The sequence below is a fragment of the Fusarium odoratissimum genome (assembly GCF_000260195.1).
Source record: "Fusarium odoratissimum NRRL 54006 unplaced genomic scaffold supercont1.10, whole genome shotgun sequence".
Classification (NCBI taxonomy): domain Eukaryota; kingdom Fungi; phylum Ascomycota; class Sordariomycetes; order Hypocreales; family Nectriaceae; genus Fusarium; species Fusarium odoratissimum.
This window is the reverse complement of record NW_022158696.1, coordinates 379,070-405,290: the sequence shown is the minus strand read 5'-3', so window position 1 is coordinate 405,290 and position 26,221 is coordinate 379,070. Positions and strand designations below refer to the sequence as shown.

Below are 26,221 nucleotides of genomic sequence, written 5' to 3'. Positions count from 1 at the left end.
AGAGCGGCGCTCATATCTTTTTCAGTAAAAGAAGGCATTCTGAATTGATTGGCGTTAGTTTGAAATTAATTGGAATTAAATTGGTAGAGTTGTGACTGTTTAAAGTATATATAAATTGGGTGGCTGGGTTAAAGGTGGGTTGGCCGGTCTGTGGGGGTGGCCAGTCTTTGGGTGACGGACGTTATCGTCTACGTTGGAAATCTGGGTCCTCTTGTTTTTGTCGTCGTCAGCTGTGAGCTCATGATGCGCCGTGTTGACGCGCTGGGAGCTCTCCCTTCCCTGAAGCAGAGCCCAGTTTTTCTCCACATGAGAGTCCAGTTGTCGTGTCAGAGAGAGCGAGGAGGAAAACAAGCTTTATTGGTTGTTTCATGTTGACGATTGAGATCGGTCGCAGAGAAGAAAATTTGATGTCGAAGTCAGGACGAACCAACAAACGAACCAACTAGCTTGCCAAGTATTGATCGACTACGCACCAAGTTAGTATCCTCAATGATCTCTGGGTTCACATAGAGCTCGACTTAGCTCGCCGCATGAGTTATGCTAGAGGTTATGGCTCTTTTACAGTTTAGGATGGTGTCGTGTTTGAGTTACGCTTCACCGGGAATTTAGTCGAGCTGTAACGCCGGGAATACTACCTTGTGTGCTGCCGACCAGTCGTCTTAGATGGCAGCTTGAAGTGGCGCAGATGATAGATGATGATGGGCCGTGTGATCATCAGGGCGGATCTCCCATCTTGCGTAACTGAGGATGTGCTGTTCCTCAATGGCTCTGCCGTAAAGTCGAAGCCGCTTAGCCGAGCCAAACATCTATATGCAACCCTTGAAGCTCTGTACTGTTCAGATGAGACAATATCTGGTGCACCGGTGGAATGCCTGCATCACAGTCTAGATATCCATAGCAGTTGAAAGGGTAGGGGAGGCTATAGTACCTTACGTACGCGCGTTTCCGAGGGAGCATCCCAGTATCTGGAACCCTACATGTTGGAAATAATTGGGCCTGGCGGGATCGTTTGGGCGTTATCATACTTGTGTGGTGGGTCCAAGTTAGAGCGGGTTCGACATCAGGGCGAAATAATGCATTTGAAGAAGAATAATAGAGTCGTCGATTGAAAAATATCTGAGAGTCTATAATTACTGGAGTATGTGCAACAACAATCGAAATATTAAGAAGTCAAGAATAATCCTGTGAAAAAAGGTATGCAGTTAAAGTTATCCAATAGACGGAAATAAAGAAACAGGCAGATTTACAGGGGTAAAAAGCCTTGGCTTTTTCTTAGCCAATGCTTATTACTTACCTGAATCGACACCCCAGTTTTAAAATAGACGTCTCACCATGGCGTGGAAAATAAAGGTATCATGGCATTGTCTTTGTAAGCGGCAGCCTTCGGAAACCTCTGTCGTCTTTGATACACATATGATGTTTTAGGTGCGTTTCTTTAAGCCGCATTATCCATCTGCCTACCTTATACAATGATAAAACGTTATGAAATTCTAGCATCATGACACTTTCTATTTCATGCTTAAACTGGTATCTGAGGAAAATCGGTTATCGGCATCATATCAAGCACTTGTCATGCAATCATCAACCATCTTTTGCTATAAAAACTCCACAAAGATGCTGCAGATCTCCATTCTTTGCCCCTGGTCCTGACTAGTGTGCGGCTTGAACTGTCGAAGATCGGTAGAATGGTGGGCAATGTGGATATGCATTCATGGCATTTATAACCTGTATTATACTATTATGTATGCATATGAGGAAGCGAAGCAGGGCGTTTCAAGGCGAATCGAGACGTCGAAACACAGCGTGTCTCCAGTGATAGACGTTTGGTTCATGGGACGGTGCGAGTTGATAGGCCATCTCTGTCCGTTCGTGTGAACATCTGGGGCTGAAGCTGGAACGGGAACTGCAGGTGTCTGTCACTTGTATAGCAGTGACACTGTGAGATACTGTATAACCCTGACTCCCAATCCCAACACTATGTATACCATAGTTTGCCTTTCCTTGTTTCCTTCTCTTCGTCGTCGTCGTCGTCCTTTGTTCTCTACATCAACGGCCGTGTTTCTTCAGTACCTACAGAGACTACAAGAGATCCCCTGGTGGCCATCTCTTGGCATCTCTAGTCCTCGCTCTCCTCCTCGTTTCCTCCTCCACAGCTGATCTCTCGGCAAACACTCGTCCAGATTTCCTCCAGTTTTTGTTTTACTTTGGTCAAAACTGTTCTATTTGTTTCCCGTACCGGCGATTGAAAGATTATCACACTCCTTCCATTTATGTCATTTTTTGTTCCACGCTTCCACTTGGTAGCTCACGCCCTCTTTCCTTCCTACCTTGCGTCCTAGGTCACTTCCTTCCTCGTTTTCCATCTCTACCATCTCAGGACCATCCAACAGATCTCTGAACCTTCAACTATGAGTCGTCATTCTCATTCGATACATTCACTCTCTGACGAGGAGAAGATGGGGTTGCTCGACAACAGGTCTGTCTCCGACGTTGACAGTGACAGCGGTCGAGATGATCAAGACTACCATCGGCTTCACTTTGAGAAATGGGCCGGCCCCATTCTCGCTCCTGTGGACTACGTTCGTTCAACCCCCTGGAGAGTTTACCTAGTTCGCTTCGCCTGGTTCTTAGTTCCCAGTTATCTACAGGGACGGCATGCTCGTGAACAGATTCGACCGACCAAGCTCGCTCCTACAGCCTACCTCGACGGTATGCGAGGTGTTGCCGCCCTTGTCGTCTTGTTCTGTCATTTCTTCTACCAGGCATTCGTCATCGCCAAAGGCTGGGGCTGTGACGATGCCCACTACAACGTCTTGAAGCTACCAATTATCCGATTGTGGTATCAGGGCCCTCCAGCCGTCTGTCTTTTCTTTGTCATTTCGGGATATGCCCTCTCCTATCGACCTCTCAAGCTCATCCGGGGTAGGAACACTCAGGACTTCTCGACTACCATGAGTTCTCTAGTGTTCCGACGAGGCATACGTCTATACCTTCCAACCGCCATCTCCACCCTAATGATCGTCTCCTTCATCCGCTTGGGTGTTTACGAATGGACGAGAGAGTTTGCCATGGACCGTACTTTCATGAGGAACGTCAGAGAACCTCATCCTTCGCGTCTCCCTACAAACTATGCTCAGTTCGCAGAATGGGCAAAGGATATGTTCGATTTTGTCCATGTCTTCGGCTGGAAGACCCACGGTGGAAGCACCAGTAGGTCAAATCATCCACTTAAACAAACCCTACTAACCATTCATCTAGACTATGACCAGCATCTGTGGACCATCCCTGTTGAGTTTCGTTGCTCGCTGTATCTCTTCCTCACCCTAATAGCCACTGCTCGACTTCGAAGTCAGTACCGATTCATCACAGTTGCCGGTATAATGCTCTTTACCTACCGAAATTCCCGTTGGGAATTTCTCATGTTCCTCTGCGGCATGGTCCTGGCTGAGATTGATCTTATCCGCGGCGCCCACGTCTCACCTCCTGCCCTCCCCATCGAGGAGAAGACCCAGTCTAATCACGGCCGTTGGTACCAGAGCGCTTTCTGGGCAATTTTCAGTGTCGCAAGCTTATATCTTATGAGCCAACCCGATGAGGGCGGTGATCGAACACCGGGCTGGATCTACCTTACGTCGCTGATTCCTAAGTGGTGGGCGGCCGAGAAGTACAGATACTGGCAATGTACGGGTGCTGTTATGTTTGTTCTCGCAGTGAGCCGCTCGTCTAACTGGCAGCGCGTATTCAACTCGGCCTTCGTGCAGTACTTGGGCAAGATCTCCTATGCCCTTTATCTTATGCATGGACCCGCCATCCATGCCGTTGGATATCATTTCGAAAAATGGTGCTATAGCGTGACGGGCACCGAGGGGCACCGCTTCACTGCTGGTTTTGTCCTGAGCTCGCTCTTTGTGATTCCAACTATCTTTTGGTGGGCTGATGTATTCTGGCGAGCAGTCGATATCCCAACGGTCAAATTCGCAAAATGGTGGGAAAACAAACTTACTGTTAAGTCGGACTAGAGTTCATGGCACCAGAAGAAAACTGATTCGTGATATTCGGCGTTGGAGGTTAGCGTCTTGCAAGTTTTGGTTCTACAGAGGCTGGTCTTCGTTCCGAAGACCTATTCCGCGGCGTTTGGGTGGTTGATTTCTATCACACAAGGGACAGAGGTGGGAGTCCATTTCTTTCATCCCGGGAGAGGTCTATGAGATGTCGTGACTTGGTGGCATCCAGACGTTCCATTCAGTTGCTATAACAGTACCATATTAAAAGAACTGTTAGATCATTTTGTGCGCGAATATAGGTGCAGAGAGATCAACAAAATACAACTTTTATTTCTAGCTTTATCATGTGTACATCGGCTATGTCTAACTTGGCAGATACCCAAACTCTTGGGTCCTCTTCTTGGTGGTCTTTTTCCTTATGGTAAATAGGGCCGGCTTTCTAGTCATCGTTAGATCGTGCATACACCTGTTTGCCTGCCACCCATGTCTCCTTAACCTTTAGGGTGCGTAAATCATCTATATCATAAGACTCAATAGGGGTATCAAGGACCACCCAATCAGCTAAAGCACCCTCGCGGATGACACCAGCGCGACTATCAAGAAAGGCCCCATAAGCAGGAGCTCCCGTGAATCCCCACATCGCTTCATCTAAGCTCAATGCCTCTTCTGTGTGCCAGCCATCAGGGCTATCGTCTGTTCCACGACCCGTATGCGGGCTTCGGCGGGTTACGGCGGCGTAGATGCCCTGGAATGGGTTGGGGGGCTCGACAGGAAAATCGCTACCCAGAATCGGATGGGCAGGAAGAACAGAACGCATCCGGTAGGCGGAGGACGAGAGACGGTCCTTACCGAGACGAGCAAGAGCATACTTCATGTCTGATGTTGCATGTGTGGGTTGGATTGAGGGAATGATGCCGAGTTCTAGAATCCGTCGCTGATCTGCTGGGTGAATTATTTGGGCGTGCTCAATGCGAAAGCGATGACGAGCTTGACAGGCAGCACGTGCTTCAATCTGGTCGTGAGACGCATTTACGGACTGGTCCAGAGTCGAAGGATATGCACCCTGAGCAGTAGCCTCACGAAGACATTGCTGGACAAGAGCCGCCTCAAGAGCGTCAACAGCGTTACGATTGGCAAGATCACCGATAGCATGGATATTGACCTGGTATCCGTCGGCAGCCCAGCGCTTGGTCACATCAGTAAGAGCAGAGGCGTTGATAAGGAGCGAGCCTGATGTCCACGGGTGATCGGAGTATGGGTCGAGCATGGCGCTGCCCCAACTTCCGAGAGCGCCGTCTGTCCGAGGTTAACCACCACCTTAGATGATTTTGAAGGAGACACATACCCGCAAACAGTTTGACACTCTGAACTGCAAAGCGATCATCGTCTCGGGCGAACTTGACAGCTTCCTCTGGGCAGTACGAGTTACGCTGAGGACATTCCAACATTGCATAGACACGAAGGGTCCAGTCGTCTCCCGAAGAGAGCTCGTTGTAGAGATTCAAAGTATCTGGAGTTGCTCCAGCATCGTGCATGCCAACAAGACCAACCTCGTTAAGGCGCTTCATGGCAGTCTTGACTGCACGAGCCTTGAAGTCCCGGCCAGGTTGAGGCCAAATTGAGATGACCATGTCCATGGCGTTATCGCAGAAGACACCGAGGCCAGGGTCGCGGATGATCTCACCTCCCGGGACAGCTTCAGGGAGGTCTGATGGAAGGAGATCGAGAACAGGCTGGGAAACCCAAGTGCAGTGAACATCAATGCGATCAAGCATGAGATAGATGCTGCTGAGCTCTGTGTCCTGCGTGATATCTGCCTATGAAACTTCTTAGTGTGTGGCGGGAAGCTAATAGATATGAGTATCTCACAGCTGTAGGCATACGCCCAAAAAAGGTCTGATCCCATCCAACTCCGCGAACCCAATTATCTTTCGATCCGGCTCCAGGGTTGGCAGAGATATAGTCTTTGATCCTCGTACGCACCTCCGCGAGAGATTGGGCACCGAACAAATCAACAGAGTGGAGGAACTCCCCGTACTGGAGCAAGTGACCATGTCCATCCCAGAGTCCTGGGATCACATAACCATCTATCATCGACTGATCAGCATCTCGTGGGCCAACGGCAGTAAAGACGCCATCCGCAACAGTGAAACATTGAGCTTCAGCCTGCTCAGGATCATGTGTCCGGATGGATTTATAACAATATGTTGCTGAATCTTCCTCGTCCGAAGCTGTGAGTGGCTGTTGAAGACGGTACGCAACTGCAAAAGCGACGACTATGAGGGGCAGGACGAGCCCCCATCTGACCAAAGAGCCTGTGACAGCCATCGTCGAACGCGTGACTTATAATTGAACTGCTGATCCTGATGTAAATAACAGAGCCCAGTCTTGTAAAGGCATCGGATCTTTTATAGAGATAGCGATTGTTGGGATGATGTGGGAGCCATGATTTGATAGCTGCGTGTTATCGATAAGGATTTCATTGATCTTTGTGGGGAAGTTGCATGATACGCGGAAAGAGGTTTGCGTCTCGAACTTTGATTTAGATACGCATCATGGAAAAGAAAATAGTATTTCCTTGTAAGATATATCCGCCTAGAATCATCGCATATAAGGTACCTTCCTACCATTAAATTTATGAAAAAGATTTGTGTCAGCCAGGGATCCTTGCCCCGTTGTATCTTGATCGTGAGCTTACCCCGGAGTCCTAGCTCTCCACATTGACTCGTACCTTGATTGAATCACCACACCAGATCCTCTTAAGCTCTGGTTAATTTCACAACTATGAACCCATGTGATATACTTTCAAGGATACATGAGTGCTGCGAATAGCAGCTCTATGGCTCTCTCTCAAACACCAAGCTCCACTGGTCTTCAAATGATAGGCGACAGAGACTTGGAGTCCGTATTTGCGATGACTTGCAATAACTACTGGCTGAATACGGCAGAAAAGATGCTGCCGGGGCTGATACACTGAGTAGGTAACCTATCTATATCTTTAGATGCCTACCTAGAACTGCCTATATAACCGCATGGCACTGGCAGACTTGATCCGACAGTGTCAGCTTGACTTTTTCGGAAGCTTCCTATCCATCCCTATCACATCAGCAACAACAGTAACGATAACTGTCATCTTTACAATCTCGCCACCTATAAACAAGAAAAGAACAAACCAAAACATGGCTCTCTCGCGAGCTGAACTCGAGTCCATCGTGGCCGTTCACGTTCGAGAGCCCCTTCCAGCCGACACCCTCACGGCCGCTTTCAACTCCAAACCTTTCATCTCTACTGAATCGATCATCAACCTCCGCGATCTGGGTGCTGTTCCTGGCAGCGCCATACGTCCTGGGCATATCTTCCGTTCTGGTATGCTTGACGCCGCCGCCGCCGACCCAGAAGCTATGGCCTGGCTCACTGCCAATGTCAAAACTGTGTTTGATCTTCGCAGCGAGGAAGAGCGAGCTACGTATCCCAGTCCAGAAATAACCGGTGTCAAGTTTGTCTTCTGCGAGCGTGTTGCTGAATACCCTCAGCCTGGTCCCGCCGACTTTGCTGTTGATGATGGCAGAACTGCTTGGAGGGAGCAGCTGATGGCTGTCATAGCGGCGTACAAACCCTCTATCCGAGCAGTCCTCGAACACGTGAGGGACAGACCGAACGAGCCCTTTCTCTTTCACTGCACTGGTAGGAAATCATGTTTCTGTTCAAAGGTGTGAAACTAACCGTAAAACTGAGCTATAGCTGGCCGTGACCGCACAGGCGTCGTGGCAGGGCTCCTGCAGACCCTTGCCGGCACAAAGCAAGAAGACGTCATTTTCGATTACATGCTATCACGGATCGGAATCGAGCCAGCCCGCGAGCGTCTACTCGTGTTCATCTTGGCAAACATTGACGTGAGGGGCACTGAGGAGCCTGGCTTTTGGAACATGGTTAGCCTACGCCCGAGCTTTTGGAAGGCCTTTGGTCAAGGTGTTGAAGCCGAGTATGGAGGATGGGGTGGCTACGTGAAGGGCCTTGGGTTCTCAACCAAGGATCTGGAGACCATCAAGAAGAACTTGCGGGCTTAGCGATGCCATGGCCGATGCCACCTACTGAAGGCTGGGCAGAGTCGTATTGGAAATGGTTCAAGTTGGCTAGAATGAGGTGTTCCACCGTACAATGTTACGATCTCTATTGCGTCTATGCTAGGATACGTTGAGTTGATCACATATATGGCTCGATACCGCGACCTAAGGGACCTAAGCACGTTGGAAATATTGGATATTCCCTTCTAGGTAATCCTGTCATGGTTGATCTTCCTGCCCATCTCGATCTTGCTCATCATCATCATCATCATTTCATCTCGAAATCTCACTTGGATGGACAAGAAATGATAAGTCCTATTAATAGACGTAACGATAACCAACTTTCACATACTCCTCCTCTCTCAACTTTGTTAAGCCAGTCATTTTCGACTGAGCACCTCATCCAGAATCTAATGCAACTCCCTAAAAATCATCTGCAGCCCTATGACATCACCTCCACCACCAGGACCCCTGTCTGGGAACCCGTTGGACCCTGCGTCTTGAGCAAGGGTCCGCTACCCGCCTACCAATTAAACTCCATTGCATCCCATCTAGTGACGTTTCAGTACATCTCTAAAACGTCAGTTCCGCCACTGTCCTGTAGACCAAGAGCCGATTAGTTCCCTACGTGTACTGTATTTCCAAGTTTTGCTCCTCATCAAGGGTCCTATGGCCATTCCCCTCTTTCAGGGTCCAAGTTAGAACTGTAGCATACTAGTTAATAGTTGTATCAACTCTTTTGGATCTGCAGACAACGAGATCCGCTGACCAGGTTTCCCTACATATTTCATCAATGATCGTAATAGGTGATGCAATAATTCTTGGCCAAGCATGGTTCCATGCTCAAGAACGTTATGTTGCGCAGCCATTCAAATGTGTATATAATATCCTGTTGCAGCCATTCTCAATATCGGCATCAGAATCATCAATACAACAGGCCACAAAAGCACAAACACTAACACTAACACGCACTATTGACTCTCCCTTCAATCCACTTTAAACACTCATCTATACCCAATCTACCATACAATCTACCATTCAATATGCCTCTCACACGAACTCACCGTCACACCGCGCCCCGTCGCTCCATCTTTAGCACCCGTCGCCGTGCCCCGGCCCATTCTCACCGTCATACTACAACAACCACAACCACAACCATGAAGCCCCGTCGCCGCGGCATGTTTGGCGGCGGTGCCGGTCGACGAACTCATGCCACGACCACTGCACCTGTTCATCACCACCAGCGTCGACCTTCCATGAAGGACAAGGTCAGCGGTGCCCTCCTCAAGCTCAAGGGTAGTTTGACTCGCCGACCTGGCGTCAAGGTATGTTCATTCTCACAGCTCTTGCGTTAACGATATACTAACTTCATTAAAGGCTGCTGGCACTCGACGCATGCGTGGCACCGATGGTCGTGGTGCGCGCCACCACCGCTACTAAACATCCCAAGTAACTTGTGATGTTAAGTGGTCATCAAGTGAAACGAGGATACAGGAAATCCTGGAAGTCGAACGGAGTATGGAATAACGGACAATGAACTTATACACAAACATGTATGATTATGATAGCGATGATACCCTCTACTGGGAGTTGAGAAGAATAGTATGATCTATTATACTGTTACAAACAAGCACAAATCCGCATCGCCGCCGCCGGTGACTTTATCCATCACAATCTCGCAGCTCGCCCTAACCACATAGCCTTTGGGCCTGCTTCTGATGCATATAAGAATGGTTGCTGTTGTTTTGGCCCCTTCCTTGACTACAAATTGTGCCAGTATTCTCATGGGCTTCCATCACCTGCGATGATTTCAGACCACTGCAAAGGTTCACTGACTATTGCCGTGTGCCCCAAACTTGCTAATGTAACTCGTCCACATCAGAAGAGGAAACACCAGCTGGGCGATAAGGTGGCGCCAGCCGAATATCCTTGTGCAACTTGACCGAATTTTGTAGCACGTAGGGGCTTCGTACCAATTGGAGCATTGACGTTGAGGAGCCTCGGCGGTGGTGAACATTCCCGCACACTGGATCAACCAGCTCGTCAATATTGGTGACCGATAGACGAGTCAAGCTCAATCTCTTCCTTTCATATGCCTTCAGGGATGGGCTTGCGTCCATAGATTCCATTCTAAGCTCATTCATATCGTGCTTGACAGGTTCAGAGACGCGAACATGAGTATACTGCTGGAGTTGGAGATCCAACTTTTCTAGAGCTTCTTTGCTGGGTGACGGATGTTTCTTCATCCTGTTAGAGATATGCAAGTCTCTATTCGCTTTCTCCGAAAGTCGTCGAGCTTGAGTGACCGAGTTAACCAATACATCGTCACCAGGATCCAAAAGCTTATGGCCCGAAAAGTGGTGTTGCCCGATTTCTTTTCGGCCAGACGTCGATAAAGATCCCGATTTCTCATTACAATGCTTTTCTGGTGTGTGCATATCGCTTACCGCGGAGCAGCAGCCACTGCTCGATGTTGATGGCCGCACGACTAGAATCCGAGGTGTTGAAGATCCGACTGGTGTACTGTTCAAGAACCTATCTTCAATGTTGTCGTCAAATCCCTTCTCGGATTCGAATGGATTGCACAGCGATGGGGGAGGCGTCTTTTGACCATCGGTTGAACCTTGCTTCAGCCGGTTTTCGAAACATGTCAGAGCTCGCCTATCAGCTCGTTCAGAGAATGGATCCTCCACAAGTTTTCCATTTCTGAGGGACTTCCCATCGTCTGCTAATGGTTTTCTGTTAACGCGACCTCCAACGATTTGCTGGACTTTACTTTTATTGAGGTTGCCCCCTTCATTCAAGCGGAGCTCAATGTTACTAATCGGAGATGCGTTCTCAGTTGGTGCATGTGAGCGAGGAGTAAGAACAATGCTCCCTCGAATCCACCTATCGCCTTGTTCATCGCCTGAGGGGGGGAAGGCCGGAGCTTGTGTTTCTTCGTGATTCATGACTTTTGGATGGAAGCGATCCCAAGCATTCGAGACTTTTGCACGTACTTTCGACGGTACCATACGCCCGAATCTTGAGGTTGAGCAGTTGGCCTGTTGTGGCGAAGGCTTAAGTGCATTGGTAGCGGCCAGCATAGCGGCCAGTTTTCCAGTAATTTCTTCAGCGGCACACCGGTTTTGGATGTGAGGAATCTGGCACCCTTCTGCAACACGGTTTCTCGCATTCTTGTCACAGGTATTGAGCGCCACAGATGTTGCCGCTGCGAAGTCTTTCGTAGGGTGAAACTTGAGGGGGTCACAAGACAGCGATCTCGTAGTCCCATGGCGGCGTTGTAAGCTTGTACTTGGTCGCTTTTGTGACGTATCCCTGTGTCTACCAGTCGTGGCAGCTCGTCTAGGAACTCTTCCCAGGGCTTTCGGTGGCGAGTGCTTGCCCATGCGGGAGGTCCGAGGGTGGTTATCTAAAGCTCTGAGTGGTGTTTTGATAGGTGAAGGGAGGTCCAGCGGCGAGATAGCTTGACTGCTATCAATCGAAAGCGAGTTCCTGGGTGTGGTCCGGCGCTTTTTTGGAGACAAGTTCTCTCCTTTATTGGAGAGGCGCTCTGGTGTGGAATCGTCTAGTAACCAGCTTACCATTTCATCCGCAGTTTGCGGATCAACCATTGCTCTCTTCCGGGATGCTTGCTTACGGGGGTTGTTTATATGGAACTCTGCTTCTAAAACAGTTAGAAATTCACCAGGGGAGACATGTGGGATAACATACGCAGCCGATCAGGTAGTAGAGGTTTTGGTATGGCTCTTTGGCGACGTGTCCCCAGCGTCCTCAGGATACCTCTGTTTCTCTTCTTGCCGTATGTGATGGTAGCTGGCATCGTTAGCATTTGATGTGATTAGAGTGTAACGAGTGAGATGAAGCGAATCAATGGCTCTGTCCAGCGGTGATGAGTGGAAAATTGACTGTTATCAACTCAGCCCATCCGTTGAGTATGAAGAGAAACCCGAGAATTCGCAAGGAGACAGTGATGGGCGAATGCGGCTGAAAGTTTGTCGAAATAGGGTCGGAATCCTTTATCTGTAGTATGTCACTCGAACACCTTCATTCTTCTCCCACAATGGACTCGTCAAGTCCAAGTATAGAAACTTTATCGAGAAATGAGGTTGTAAGAGTTTGATTGTGAGAGCTCAAAAATGAGTGAGTGGACGAGTTGGCAAAGAATGAGAGAGGAAGGCTCACTTCATATGTACCATGCCTAAGTAGGTACCTTACGTACATATGCCGGCAAATAAAGTTGGAATTGCACGAAGGCACCTTGAGTCAAGAGGTATAGGAGCTGTTTGAAAAAGAGTCAGGGAAGAACGTCAAGTGAAATGATACAATACCGATCGAGAGTCGATATCATTGCCAAGCAGTGCTCGCAACAGTTGGTTTCTTCGGGCAACTTCCTTGTATTGGACACTGAGCTGAACTGTACCTATGCAAGTTTCTTTGCATGTTTTAATGTGGAGATCACGATTCGAATAGGAATCCCCCTGATACCTCTGTGTGTAGTCGACGAGAGCAAAACCATGCTCCCTTCATATTTCTGAGCAGCCACTTGCAGCACCATCACACAATGGCCGTCATACGCCAAGATGCATAGTACCATGACGCCTCTTCGCTCTTTCCCGAACAGAGTTCAATATGAAAACCACCATGCAATGTTGCACTGCAGATTATGTTCCAGATGCGATTTGACAATTAGTAGTAACTCAGAGCCATGCTACCCCTGACTTACACCAAGCGACTTGGAAGGCGAGAAATGTTTAATAACAACACGAGATCCTATCATGGAACCGAGAAGACGAGACCTTCAAGACACAAAGGGTTTACGGACTCAATTTTAGCTTGTGTTTAGAAGTGTTCAGTTGAACTGTGGTCGAAGTTATTTACTGAATTACTCTCAGTTGTAGGTTATATTCACCAACTACTTTAGTATCTTACCGATGATACCCCAATATATCTGCATACGCAAATACGGCAAAGGTAACAAGATATTCCATACAATCGTCAGCTTCAGAATTAGGCAATCATAGCTTGAGACAGTCCCCATCTTCTGCTCGTACAACTTGGTAACCTCATCCTGAAGACCTGGCCCGAGACTTGGGGGTTCAGACAATGCACTCGACGGAACTTCACAAAGTCGCTGAAGGCTTTATTCACCCGAAAAACCGTTTCAAAATGAGTCACTTGCTTTGCAGAGTAAAGGATGGCTGTGATGAGAAGATCTCAGTTGCTCTCTACCTCCAAGGCCAAGGTACATTGGTGATGAGGAAACACGTGATGCCACAGCCACGAAAGCGACTTGTGGCTTAACCTGGACTTGATCGTGGCGCAATTTCGCATCATCGTCACCTCGCCGAACCTCCAGAAATTTCTCTCGAACGACGGGCTGCCTGCTACCAAACGAGTTCGGGAGAAAACGGCAGGATAACCTGATTACGGTTTGCAAATTCATTATCAAGAGTCACGATGTTCTGATTATGAATCTGGCTGGTTTCCCGCATCTTATAATTCCTTGAATCCAACACATTAAATCCGAAAGCTCCGACCAGTTACGATTAATTATCGCCTCTCATCCGTTTCGGCCGATCACGAAGTTTCTCAACCACGTTCTCTTCGACTGTAAACCCACGAGTCAGGAGGGCATTAGATTTTGTGACAAAAGAGACCTCATTTTACAATCATGTTAAGACAACCTGTTCGCGGCGTGCGTGCGCCTTTGCGGGCCTTCAGCCAACCAGCTCAACAGGCAGCCTGGAATGGCGCATGGAGAAGACTCTTTACATCACAGGCGCAAAACAAGACCGCGCGTCAGCTTTTGAGATGGAAGGCCATCCCTTGGGATAGTGTAATGGCCAGACTGAGGAGCGCTCGCTTCGGGATCGGTTCTACGACAACACCAGGCATGCTCCAAGGCGTATTAAGGCGTGGTTTTCGATTTACCACAAAGCGCAAGACAAACAAGAAGCCGACCGTTGGCCAAGCCGAGGAACCAAAGGGCCTCACCGCCAAACTTAAGAAGCTTACAAAGGAATACGGCTGGGTGACTGTTGGCGTTTACCTCGGGCTGACCGTTCTCGACTTCCCATTCTGCTTCCTGTTTGTTAGAATGGTTGGCGCTGATAAAATCGGTAAGATATTGCCGCGGCCTCACCCAGATCCGTCAACGAGGTCGTGCGGATCTTTTTTTCTCAGTGGGTTGCTAACTGATGCCGCCGGCGCAATTAGGCGAGGTCGAACATCGTGTGATGTCGTCAATCAAGCAGATGATTCCCGATACTGTTCGGGAGGCCTGGCACACCTACTGGCAGTCGTTCAAGAAGGCTGAGGCGAGAGCACTTGGCGATGACGATATCAGTGACAAGATGGAGATGGCCACATGGGGTGTCGAGAAGGCTGAGGAACGCAATCGTACCGATGCTAGTGAGTACTATCATTAGTTTTTGCCCCTGGGCGCATGCATTAGATGCTTCCCATCACTCCTAACTGCTCGTGATGTGGGGAGTAGAGAACGCTTGCTCAGTTGGTGAGAAAGGCTAACGACTCAATCTGCGACAGGTTTAGCAACTCAGCTGGCGCTGGCGTACGCCATTCACAAGAGCTTCATCTTCATTCGAGTGCCGTTAACGGCCGCTTTAACACCCAAGGTCGTCAAGATCCTTCGATCATGGGGCTATAAGATCGGAAAGAAGAAGGCTTAGCTGGTCAAAGATGGCATCTAAACGGTTCGAGACTGGAAGCTCACAAGCCTCCAAACACAGAAACGGTCCATTTCTGAAACGCTTGGCTTGGAGTGTAAGCCACTTACACGGTATTTGTATAATTAGTATAGTCCTTGGTGTTGGCTGGAATTGTTGACGGATAGACTTGATTGTATAGTACAACTCCTTACTTCTGAAGCACACATCTGGGCATTTGTTTCCTGTGGCTGAATCACACGGGATGAAACATCCGGGCCTCAGACAGATCCAGCAAAATCGGCTGCACCGAGCCAGTGATCAGCCAACAGAATTACTGTAGTTGGAAGCGTATCCAGGAACTGGCTTCGGATGGCATAAGCCATTGAACTCTAACATGGAGGCGTCGAATAGGAGTGATCTGAATCGCACAATAGGAAACAGGTGTGAAGAAGCCCAGACTTTCAACAATGGTCGTAAGAAGCTTGGCGTGCCTTTCGTCCAGAGGAGGATAGTGCGCCGATAGATCTGCAACCGCGACGTTTTGAACAACGCCATGTGCTCCCACGGGGCTTTGTTTGAGATTCTCTCGAGATGGCGGCTAGAACTCCAGAATGGGCCTCGAAACGCCAAGAAATTCACCAAGCAGCGAGCGGGGCGTCAATTGTGGACAACAGGAAGAGAAGAAGGCGGCTAGAAGTTCTGGAAGGGCCGTTGGTTGTGGGTTTGGCAGCCTGTCTCAACCATGTTTGACCCACGGCGTACGATTCAGGCTCAAGAGTCAGTTTGCTAGCAGATTGACTTTGCCCTGGCCGATGTCATAGCAAAGACCGAGCGAGTTGCGAAAGGATCCTCATGATTTCGGGGATCTATAAAAGACTGGAAAGAAACCCGTTCGGAGGAAGTGGAGATCTTCGTTGGTGCGAAAGTAAAAAGATCCTATTGTCTCTGAATATCCAGAACTGGAGCTAGTCCCGGGCGCTCATGTTTCCATTAATCCATGCATGACAGGTCAAGAAAGTCAGGGTTCAAATTCAAGGTTCAGGTAACGTTGACCCCCCTGCAGTAATCAAAGAATTGGGGCGGGCTTTAGTGAACGGGAATAACGGCCAGTTAGGTTGGCGATTGTTTCGAGTGCCTGACTCTTAGCGGTGGGACTTACCAGGGTTGGCTTTGTTCCGCGGTTTTCGATAAGGTGGGCTTGATGATATGCATGGAGACTTGTGATTGAGCATTGTCCACCTTGGAGTTTGGAGAAAAACCTGCCTTTTACAGGCTCACTCCCTCGAATTCCTGAATTTCCCATACATCACCTTCCGTGATAGGCACTACATACACACACGGATGTAATGTGCATCACCTAATCGGCGCCAAACAGCGGCTCCGAGAAGCGGGCCTGATAGTGTGATCCGCTGTTGGCCTTGCAATGTTTAGACGCACGCGAGATGTCATTCACCGTTCTCGTTCTCGTGATTCAAACCTTGATTTAGGTTTTTGGTGTTTTCCCCCCTACTCATTTTCTTTTCTTTTCTTTTTCTTTTTTTTTTTTTTCTTAGCCCAAGCCCTGAAACCCGGGCCGTTGAGATGCACTGTTTGCTTATTGTGACGGCCCAAAACGGCAATCAATTCGCCATCAGCGAGATAAATAAACTGTCTACCGTCAGAGAAAAGCCAAAATAAAATAAAAATCGAGATGCCCAGGTACGGATAGATGGCAATCAACTATGCCTGCGATTGCCTGTGCAAGGGACCCCTGCAATGATCAACCCAACGGCTCAAACAAAACGTGGAGCATCCAGTTCACGTACTACGTAGTAAAGGCTTAGCAAGCAAACAGGGAGGCAAGCAATCCAACAAAGCAGGGAGAACAATTGGTGCTTAACAATAGAGTTTGGCGATGAAGCAGCGGTGGACACACCTAGCCCAGTAGTGGACGGTTCGTGGAAATTACATGACAGGGCGAGTGGAACTCAAGATAATGAATGGTTGTTTAAAACTGACAGTTTACAATCACAACGTCAGCAGAAACTGAGAAAAGCGTCTGGCTCAACCATCAGGCGGCGATTCGCCATGCCATGTGGGAAAAGGTGGCTCCAATTTAGCAAGGCCAAGGTACTAGTCGGCCACTGTGACATCGACGGTTGTGAAATGTGATGCGAAATCAAACTGAAGCTGGGGACGAGAGGCTAAAGTGTTCCATTAGCCTTTTGATTCGTGACTTTGCCGCTCCATGGACGGGAATCTTATGTAGTTGACCCGGCGCGTAGCTCGCCAATTCTCTTGTGCTTCACCATGCACCCAGGGCATGGCCTGGTCTAGCTCAGGTGGATAGCCATAACTCCGGAGCGTCAGGGTTGGCATCGACAATCACATGGATCATGATCCCCCACATGTTTTTCGGGACAAAGAGATCTGGAGTTGGAACTGGAGCGGAACAGCCTGTGGACCACTGCGGAAGAGGGCCGGGCCAGCATCCATCTCAAGTAACAAGTGTGTTTGTGTACCAAATAGCGACTTGTAATGACGCCTTGGTGCTGTTGCATCGCCAATAGTTACCGGGCTGGTGAGAACAAAAGGTCAACTCAACGCAAAGAGATAGCAAGTGTTGGTTGTTATCTCAAGGGTCACAGGGCACACTTATGACGATGTTGAGTCAGGCTGCTGCAACGTCGGAGAGAAATGGAAATGAGACTGGGAATAATAGTGCCACTTAGTGGAGGTGTCACTGATCGCTACATTAGTTTGATGTCTTGGCGATGATCCGTATTAGGCGCCCTGCTGAGAGTATGTAATAACCACGCACACAGCCCTTCAATTTTGATATTCTATTCATGTGTCCAATAACCTTGAACACAGAGTATCTAGCGGCAGAACAATAGAATGGTGGCATTCAACAAAATTTTCTGGACACGAATAAACTTTGCTGTCCCCAAAAGCTGGAACGACTACACGAGATGTGTGTCCAGATGGAGTCATAAAGTCAAACTTTTGGATCCTCAAAATGTTACAGTTTGGTCGGAGCTTGGAGAGCGGAAGGTGAGTTTTGCTGTGGGACCTCAGGCCATTGATGATGTCTTTCATTCTCATTACTTCAAGACTTACAATTCATCGAAGCCAGCCGGCTAAGCGGAGCCAAATATTTTGAAGAAAAGTATAGTGGCATGGATCTCTTTTCCAGTCGACGCGGCTCGCTTTATTGCCTGCTAGACTGTATAGGGTGATAAGGAGACGAAGCACGGCTGACTCAATCATATGGCCGCCAAGACAGGAAAGTCGAATAACCAAATTACCACGACAAATACAGTTCGGATAGTACCAGACTAGATAAGCAAGCGCCCCCATCGTCAGAGACAAGCGCGTGACAGATTGTGCGAAGCAGTGCAAACTCAAGAGAGTTAGCAACAGTCGGTGAGACATTTACATAAATCACTATATGCAACCTCGATGTGTTGTCAAGTACCAAAAAGGACAACACCATGAACAAACATGCTCTATGCCGAGGCTGGCGGAGTCCAGAGTTTTAGAGTTTTAGGCGAAGTTCTCAAAGTTCTAACCCTTGGATATGGGAGTCTCCGAATCCTTGCCCGCGTTGGGTGGAGAAGGACGGAGGTTATGAGGCATGAAGAGCGGAGACTCGGCACAAGCAAATGGAAACCTCTATGTAAGTACGGAGCAAGGTACTCAAGTACCAAGTTCGCATCTCGAATCTGCCTTGCAACAAGAGCTCTCTTCATCGTCAAAGCGTCTGTCAAAGACTGAGTAGGTGCAGATGACGAAGTGCAAAACTTTCTGGTGGGCTAGTGTGCTAGAAGCAGGCAACCTGCATGTTGCAGCCCAACCGCCGTTCAATCATTAGGTTAGCGGTTTGTTAAGTAAGACGTAGAAACCCTATTTAGAAAAAAGGAAACCTCTTGAGAGATGAAAGGGCTGGCCGAATGACAGGGCCCGTTGCCTGCCGGGTTGCCTGCCTTCCTGCTGCCTGCATGCACATGCATGCAATTTTGTTCACGCTGTCTCAAGGAACAACAATGGCGTGGGGACTGACTGCATTGCATTCCCGGCACATCACCGTCGAGCTGCCAAATGCTGTGTGGTAATTGGCACTGCACCAATCTGGATGGATGTCAACAGTGCGTCTCCCGTAGGCCATCAATCAAAATTGACGTGATGTCATAACGCTGGGTATGCTACAATAAACCCTGAAAGTACGATGATGACGCGACACCAAAAAGGACAACTAGAATCAATGGCGTATTTGATATTGGGAGGAAACTCTTTTCTTCTTGGAGCTGCCCACTTTCCATTGGTCCCGCAGAGGCTGAACTCTGGAAATTTGAGGAATGGAATCGACAGGGACGAAAGCCAAAGGAATGGACTATAGCTCAATCTGGGAGGAAAGGAGAAGCTTGGTGTTGGTACTAGAAAGAATCCAGAAGCATAGTGGGTATAAGGGTCGTCCTCAGTGACGCCGGGTGGATGGCGCCGTTGACCAAGCGCCAAGGGCTTGGAACAACTACTGTGCAGAACACGTAGGGCTGTTTTGAGTTGAGCTGAGTATCACAGGGAATTCTCTCCTAGGAGCGGTGCATACTCGTTCTACATACATAGTAGATATCTATGACCCCAAGACAAAAGAGGATCGATCAAGGTTATGGGCTGTACTGCTGGTACGATGTTCTCACGAGATCAGGCATTTTAGGTATTCACACGAGCTCGGGGAGAGCAATTCCGCCTCTGATCAATGTCTGAAACTTTACCATGGATCCGACTACCTTCACCGCATTTTAATACGGAATTGCATCCGTATTACCGCATATATCAGAAGGTTACGGAGCTCAGCCAACACAAATCATCAACATGGGAGTATGAGATTCAGGCCCCCATTCGAGATTCACAAGCTCCAACTCCACACGAGGTCCCTGTACCAAAGTCTATCAAGCCCAACAAGGCAACTACTGCTTCACTAGCGTGGCTTTTTCGGTCATGGGCAGGCGGGATGCGTGTACTTGATGTTTGCCGCGCTGCTGAGACCAAGAGACATGTACCTTCCTGATCCTTTATACCAATTGAGTAAGCGCTATTGAGCTCCGTATTGAGCACCCCACGGGGGCTTTTCTCTTTCAGGCATCCCCAAATCGGGAGACCAAACTAACATCATAGAGCCCTAGTAAAGGCACAGCAGAGCGAAAAAAGAGAGAAAAGGTAAAAGAGAAAGATTCAAAACACGCAAAGAAACTTTTACGGATCGGGGAACCAGTCGGCACTACATCCATTTCTCGGCGAGACCTTATTACATAGGACTGACTAAGACGTCAGGGCCCACGGATCATGCTGCAGAACATGGCCTCCACTGTGCCGTCTCCATCATGGACAACCAGAATCAAAAGTTAACCGGCAAACCAGTACACAATTACTTGCAAACGTTAACGTTGAACACACATACAGGACAAGCACGACGGGTCATGACAATAGGTCAGACCAAACCCCACTCCGCCACAACTGACAACTGTCAGTCATGTCAATCTCAACGTCAACATCAGTCCCAGGCCAGGGCATGCTCTGAGCGCTACGCTGTTGATCCTCTGTCAGCTCTGCTTTGAATTGGCGTCTCATAGAAGACGACCTAGTGGTTGCATTATCGACATGATACAGAACGGGTCCAAGAGACAAAAGCCCGTTGTCTCGCGCCACTGCTGGAACATGTACCCAGATCTGAGGCAGATCTACATCGCGCGCTGCGAGTCGAGTTACTAATCAATTAATCGACCCAAAATTGACCAGGGTCAGGTTCCCGAGCCACGACTGCTACTCAGGTAGTCCCCAAATTCCTTGCAAGGCCGAGTCACGCCGGAGCTGGTCTCACGAGGGTCTGAAGCCTGAAGTTTGAAGTCTGGAGCCTGTTGATCTGCCTGACCCTCTCTCTGGTGCGATTAGACTTTGGGCCCGTCCACTGGTATACTTGCAGCCAGGTTCTTGTTACGGCGTAGTCTCCTTTTTGCCTTCGCATTTGCTTTGTCTCCCATACTCTCCGTCCTTCCTTGGCTGGGTCAATTCCCTTTCTGGACCCATGGTGTATCATGACACTCCCTTGTCTACACCCCAAGCCAAGGGAAGCAAACCTTAAACCAGAAAACCAAAATTGTCGACCATACACCCAATCCCCTTAGGCTAAGTAGTGAGTACGGCGTATACTTTGCTTTGGCGGCTTTTTGACTTTTTTCTTCTTTTTTTTGGGCCCCCCCCCCCCCTTCCCCTTCCCCCCTGCCTGATTTTGTGGTTGTCCACTTTCTCGTCTATTTCCTCCTGCTAGTTATGTTGTTCTTTTCCCTTACAATTGTCATCCAGACTTGGGTCGTTCAGACACACGCCCCTGTGCCCTGGGTCGATCACGGCAACGACTATGGCGTCGGCGTTCAAGGGGATAAGAAAAAGTGGAATACACACGAAAAAGGTAAACCTACGTAACGCGCGGTCAATGGCAAACGACAACAAGATATTATCGACACCTCAAGGGTGGCGGTTTGGTGAGCTTGTCGCTCATGAAGCCGAGGAGGGAAACCATATTCGTTCTTTCTTTCCAGTTAGCCATTGCGGTTGTGTGATCTGGATCTATAAGAGAAAGCCGTTTACTCCGGATTTCTGGGTTGGTTTGCTCGACCAACCTGTTTCAATACTCAACCACATTCACCATACGAAACACACCTTATCAACTTACTTTTTGTTGCTCAGCATTGATCGACGCTTGTAAGGTCGTATTATTATCTAGAATTCAGTTTTGCTATTGCCCATCCGTCTCAATTACCTTTCATCAACAAGCATCCATACACACATCAGCCACTCTTGCTACTCCTCGTCATCAGTCACACAGACAAGACGAGAAAGGAAAAAGACAAACCAGAACAGAGCAAGGACAGGGACATTTACCAGGATCAAAGTGACAAGGGCCTCAGCAACCCAAAGACCAAGACTAGGACCAGGACCGACCCTTTCCCTTCCCACGGCCGACATTACTCGGTCTCTGTTTGGATAGAGTGAAAGCAACTATCTGTGCCGGTGTAAGACATTCGCCAACTCAAAATCCCCGAGACGGACGGATCGAACCCGTGTCACGCCTACCACCTACAGGCGACAGCACCACTACCATCCGAGAAGAGGACATCCCGCGCATTACAGTTCTTTGGAGCAAACCTTCAGGACGACGTTGACCCCTGTCATAATTCGATCCACTTGAGACGTTGTTCCAGATCTGGGACAGGCATTAATCTCATCACCTTCAGCCTGTCAACCCACACGAGCCACTCGCCCCCCCTCCCTCCCCCATCACACTTCTCCACTTGTCTAAGTAACCTACTTTCCACAAGGGCAGCTCTATTTCCAGCTCCCTAGCCTGGAAGTCTCTCTTTGATACATGCACGACTCGCCTGCATCAACCCCATCCACTTCGCCTGCTTATATTAGACGTACAAGTACTACCATGATGTCCGTCGCTTCCCATGATTCTCAGTTCCCGCCTTATTACTATATCCCCATCCGTCCTGTCTCTTCCCAAAGGCCACAGTCTCAGCAAGAAGTCCCATACTTGCATTACCCCAATATCAATAACACATACGCCCTTGACTCTTTCAACGCCAACGACATGGCCGCCGCAGCTGCTAGTCACAGACGCTCCCAACAAGAAGATGCCAGTGTCGCACAGGCTCTTGAGATTGCTAGGGAGAGCCCTGATGGCTCATCAGACCCTACTATTAGCAAGATACTCGAGGCTGCTCTAGACCGAATCTGGGGGAAGGTGAAAATGCATCCCGACTCATATATCATGACTCGAGATGAGTTCGCTGTCTTCAACTTCTTTCAGTACCGCTTCCTCGGCAACAAGATGGCAGTGAGCGCTCGAAAGCGATACTGGGACAACACCCATGCCTGATTGCCCACCGGGTCTCATTACATAAGGCGGCTTTGTCTTCCGCACCCTTTGTTCTGCTCTTCTACATATGGAGGGTTTCTCTTGCGCATTGAGCGGCCTACTACAGCAACACGGCTAAACGATGACAAGAGACGATTTTTCTTTTCCCTTTCTTACCCAACGAAGCACGACACCGAACAGCCAGGGTTACGCCGATACCCTTGCCCATCGAAATATCCACAGAGACAACCAGGGTTGGCCCAAACCTGATTTACACATCCGAATTTCCGACTCACTGCCTGTTAATACCTACTGCTCAGCAAAGTCGGCATATTGACAAGAAGCGAGAGCTGAAACTTTGGGGCCCGTACCAAGGATACAAGTACACTGCAGAAGAGTGAGGCGCATGAGCTATGAGGGTAACGAGCAAGTAGCCTGTCCCTTCTTGGCCTGGAACAGGGTTTCCCACGGTGTCTTTCAGCATGACTTGTTAATGCATTCAAACTCTGCAAGCCATGGACGCCATCAGCAATGTCAAGTCATGCCAACTTGAACGGAGAAAGATAATGGAAGGATAAAGCGAAGACCAGGCAAAGAGTCACGTAAAGAAATTCGACTCCACTTACTGGCAGCCCTGGATGATCCGCCACAACCCTCCAAAACCCGGTTCCTGAGCCCGTTAACTGAGTGGGTCTTGACCAGCATTGGAACCATTTCCCATCATTCGCATGGTGCCCCGCTATTCTGTTCCTTGTGGCTCCAATCTCCGACAACATTTCCAGTTTCTCTCTGTGATGAGCCAGGACTGGGCCGCGACATAGCTTCGATGGCTGGTGTTGTATTCTATGCAACCTAGTCATCCTGACATTTCTCGCAGGGCTGTAGAACCTCGTCGTGCAGTGGCGAGGAGTGGCGCGGCTTTCAACCTCGGGCTTGTATTTGTTTCAAGCTTCTTTCAGCCAACTTGACTCGTGAAGGTCAAGCCCGCGTCGCATCGTCTCAAACCATGAAGGATACTGCGGACCTTTGGACCGCCAAGCAGTTTCTAGCATCCAAACTTTCGTCATTGCGAACTCTGTTCCTGACTCGCTGGCACTTCACATCCTTCACAACCGACACTTGTTCAATTCTTGATGTTTTGTTGTATATCTTGTTCGGCATCGCCCCTAGGTTCTCTAGCTTTGCCGAACCCTTTCTTCTCTGGCTGCTGGCAGTCTCCCGTGCGTTCGAAGTCGCTGCACATACTTTTTCCCATACTTTTTTTTTGTCGTGCCGTATGGATTACCTTTTGGGTTAGCTCACCGCGGGTGGTGGTCATTTTTTATCTACTTGTATTTTTTTATTTTATTTTTTTGGCTGCCATTTGTTACCTCGCAAAATTCTTTGTACTATAGATATACCACTAAGCGCATCTTAGCTATTCGTGTTTGGATTTAGTGCATATAGATCAATTCAGGAGATCGTGCTCTCTTCAAGGAGACCATGTCGTTAACTTTAATTTACCCAAGTTGAACTCGGACTATCATGTTTGTGCATCTTATTCAGTATGACGAATAGTCAAATCCCTTTAAGTTTGGTTATCATGGTTGGAGGAATATGGAGGGTGTAATTTCAATAACAGCAAACTGACTCGGACAGGGATATGATTGATAAGAGGGAAGAACATTACGCAGCATCAAACTCAAACAAAGGACCTTATGACAGCATAAACGTTAAGAAATAATCGTGTTGGGTGTGGTGTCTTTGAGTTTGCCCTTCCATCACTAATCCTCGATAGCTCGTCACTAGCACCCCAGTGCAGCACACAGCATACTTGTGTGGCCGGCAAGGAGTTTGGGATTACTTACTCGTCGGTGTGTAGACCAGTATGGACGTGCCAGAATACATTATGCCAATCGGACATATCATTTCCTTTCAACGCCATTCAACGCTCGTGTGTAGATCTCTGAAATATCGTTAGAGAATAAGTCTCGTTTCATGCGTCCAGAGTACCGCCGAGTCTATCTATAACGGCGGCGACGGCGGCAGCGGGAGCAGAAGCCCCGCCGTTATATCACTCGTGATCTCGGGCCTGGGCGTTGATCATGCATCTCTGCCGCATTTTGCGGTGTTGGGTTGAGCTGAGCTTGGCCAGAACGTCCCACAATCGTGGCCGTGATCAAACCTTGTGAATGTCGTGACCCACTGAGAAGTGCTCGCGAGGCCACCCAACAGTGAGTTTCCTGATAAAGTACAGACCTCTGGAAGTCTGTTGCGAGTGGGGACGTATCTTGGGCAAAGGTATGGTGAATCTTGTGATATCTCGCAGGCTACTCTAGGCAGACGTTTGTGACGCTTAGATGAATCCCATGGGAATGGATTCTTCTGAGACGCTTTGCTTTAACAGTACCCAAACCAGCCGTGGCCATATTCGATGAATCCCCTCATGTGCTGCCTTGGGATACATGTTCCCATATGACGAGGCGTAGGCCGATTCTTGAGACTCCAGCTCGGACATATTGTACGAAATCAGCATCAGAGGCTGTAGCGAGGCCTCAAACTCGGGTCCACAAGAGGAAGCTGAGCGTTTGTGTACAACGCCGCTTCAATAACGTCGCGCCACAAGATTACCCTTTTTAGAACCCAAGCATCCAAAAACGGGCTGACGCTGTTGGAACAAGGTCTTGGTGATATTACCGCCAGAGAACGGAGGCTGCACCAGGAGCTCCGGCAGTCTGTCGGGCTGAATAAGGCACAGACAGAGTTCACTTTTGAGCCACCGATGCTCCTCTCTGCACACTTTTATGGACATAATGAGCAGCGGCCGCTTGGCTGATTGCTTCAAGATGTCGGAGAAAGGACGTTGCAGCGCTCGCGCCAGGAAAGTATATCTTCAGACTATTAGCAGGCCTGAGCCAAACAAACTTAACCCCAAGTCTTCACCATCGTGATGCCCGGAAGTGCGGACTCGACCTCCGGGGACCAGTAGGCAAAAACATTCAGGTCGAGTTACGGCAGGCAATAGGTGATGCGCATCAAATACGTGGTTTTCCCAAACAATGTCAAGAAACTAGTCCAGTGAGGAATTGAAGCCCCCATTCCGTATCCTATGAAGCGATCTACTTTGACATTCGGCACGTGGTTGAAGAAAATCAATAGCACAGCTGCCCCAGTGGTACCGTTGTGTTTGTTGTCCGTCGCTTCCGACACCAAAAGACAGGTATTCCCGGTTTGAGGCTTGGGAAAGGCACTTGGTTCGAACGTTGAGATCTCGAAATGTCACTACCGACGGTCTCGATTCCACTATTGTATTTCATCTGATGCTTGTGCGTGTAACGCCTGTTGAACCGTAGCGTAGAATCGCGGCTCAGAGGACGCCTAGATAGGGGTGTCTCAAAGCCAAGCCCTGTGCCAGTTTCGTTGGCGGTGAACCTTTGGAGAGTCCAGAAAGTCGGTAAGTTGATGTTTGGAAACTCTAATACTCGGGGAGGCCTGGGGGAGCATGAACGTGTCAAGCGGTTATGAAAGTGAAGATGGGGTTTCCAGAAGACTTCCGGAAGAGGCAATGCATGCTGGTTCAAAAGGGAAAGTCGGGTAGTGCGA

At 48.8% G+C, this 26,221-nt stretch overlaps 9 protein-coding genes across 11 annotated transcripts; 5 read left to right on the top strand and 4 right to left on the bottom strand.

Moving 5' to 3' along the window:
* The first annotated feature begins 1,320 nt into the window (after window positions 1-1,320).
* On the top strand, window positions 1,321-4,341 carry FOIG_07060 (uncharacterized protein). The gene is made up of 2 exons (XM_031206425.1): window positions 1,321-3,210; window positions 3,259-4,341. The coding sequence occupies exons 1-2, from the start codon at window positions 2,409-2,411 to the stop codon at window positions 4,017-4,019; spliced, it is 1,563 nt and encodes a 520-aa protein (XP_031063544.1). The 5' UTR covers window positions 1,321-2,408; the 3' UTR covers window positions 4,020-4,341.
* On the bottom strand, window positions 4,297-6,457 carry FOIG_07059 (amidohydrolase ytcJ-like). Of its 2 annotated transcripts, XM_031206423.1 has the most exons (3): window positions 5,874-6,457; window positions 5,350-5,821; window positions 4,297-5,300 (listed from the first exon to the last, which is right to left on the bottom strand). In XM_031206423.1, exons 1-3 carry the CDS (start codon window positions 6,330-6,332, stop codon window positions 4,444-4,446), a joined length of 1,788 nt encoding a protein of 595 aa, XP_031063542.1. In that variant the 5' UTR covers window positions 6,333-6,457; the 3' UTR covers window positions 4,297-4,443. The 2 variants fall into 2 exon arrangements, with proteins under 2 accessions (XP_031063542.1, XP_031063543.1); XM_031206424.1 differs by having other exon boundaries at window positions 5,350-6,457.
* A 107-nt stretch (window positions 6,458-6,564) lies between these two features.
* Window positions 6,565-8,407, top strand: FOIG_07058 (uncharacterized protein). The gene is made up of 2 exons (XM_031206422.1): window positions 6,565-7,688; window positions 7,746-8,407. Exons 1-2 carry the CDS (start codon window positions 7,037-7,039, stop codon window positions 8,069-8,071), a joined length of 978 nt encoding a protein of 325 aa, XP_031063541.1. The 5' UTR covers window positions 6,565-7,036; the 3' UTR covers window positions 8,072-8,407.
* A 390-nt stretch (window positions 8,408-8,797) lies between these two features.
* On the top strand, window positions 8,798-9,727 carry FOIG_07057 (uncharacterized protein). The gene is made up of 2 exons (XM_031206421.1): window positions 8,798-9,393; window positions 9,446-9,727. The coding sequence occupies exons 1-2, from the start codon at window positions 9,112-9,114 to the stop codon at window positions 9,506-9,508; spliced, it is 345 nt and encodes a 114-aa protein (XP_031063540.1). The 5' UTR covers window positions 8,798-9,111; the 3' UTR covers window positions 9,509-9,727.
* Window positions 9,728-9,927: 200 nt separating this feature from the next.
* Window positions 9,928-11,891, bottom strand: FOIG_07056 (uncharacterized protein; the record flags this gene model as incomplete). The annotated part of the gene is made up of 2 exons (XM_031206420.1): window positions 9,928-11,735; window positions 11,783-11,891. 2 exons carry the CDS (start codon window positions 11,889-11,891, stop codon window positions 9,928-9,930), a joined length of 1,917 nt encoding a protein of 638 aa, XP_031063539.1.
* A 1,503-nt stretch (window positions 11,892-13,394) lies between these two features.
* On the top strand, window positions 13,395-16,177 carry FOIG_07055 (uncharacterized protein). 2 transcript variants are annotated; one of them, XM_031206418.1, is made up of 3 exons: window positions 13,395-14,190; window positions 14,288-14,482; window positions 14,618-16,177. In XM_031206418.1, exons 1-3 carry the CDS (start codon window positions 13,743-13,745, stop codon window positions 14,758-14,760), a joined length of 786 nt encoding a protein of 261 aa, XP_031063537.1. In that variant the 5' UTR covers window positions 13,395-13,742; the 3' UTR covers window positions 14,761-16,177. The 2 variants fall into 2 exon arrangements, with proteins under 2 accessions (XP_031063537.1, XP_031063538.1); XM_031206419.1 differs by having other exon boundaries at window positions 13,397-14,482; window positions 14,618-15,834.
* A 5,041-nt stretch (window positions 16,178-21,218) lies between these two features.
* FOIG_07053 (uncharacterized protein) lies at window positions 21,219-24,406 on the top strand. Its single transcript, XM_031206416.1, has one exon. The coding sequence runs from the start codon at window positions 22,145-22,147 to the stop codon at window positions 22,658-22,660; it is 516 nt and encodes a 171-aa protein (XP_031063535.1). The 5' UTR covers window positions 21,219-22,144; the 3' UTR covers window positions 22,661-24,406.
* FOIG_07054 (uncharacterized protein) lies at window positions 21,580-21,744 on the bottom strand (the record flags this gene model as incomplete). The annotated part of the gene is made up of 1 exon (XM_031206417.1): window positions 21,580-21,744. The coding sequence occupies one exon, from the start codon at window positions 21,742-21,744 to the stop codon at window positions 21,580-21,582; it is 165 nt and encodes a 54-aa protein (XP_031063536.1).
* Window positions 24,407-24,623: 217 nt separating the features above from the next.
* On the bottom strand, window positions 24,624-26,221 carry FOIG_07052 (uncharacterized protein). The gene is made up of 2 exons (XM_031206415.1): window positions 25,562-26,221; window positions 24,624-25,509 (listed from the first exon to the last, which is right to left on the bottom strand). The coding sequence occupies exon 2, from the start codon at window positions 25,428-25,430 to the stop codon at window positions 25,224-25,226; it is 207 nt and encodes a 68-aa protein (XP_031063534.1). The 5' UTR covers window positions 25,431-25,509; window positions 25,562-26,221; the 3' UTR covers window positions 24,624-25,223.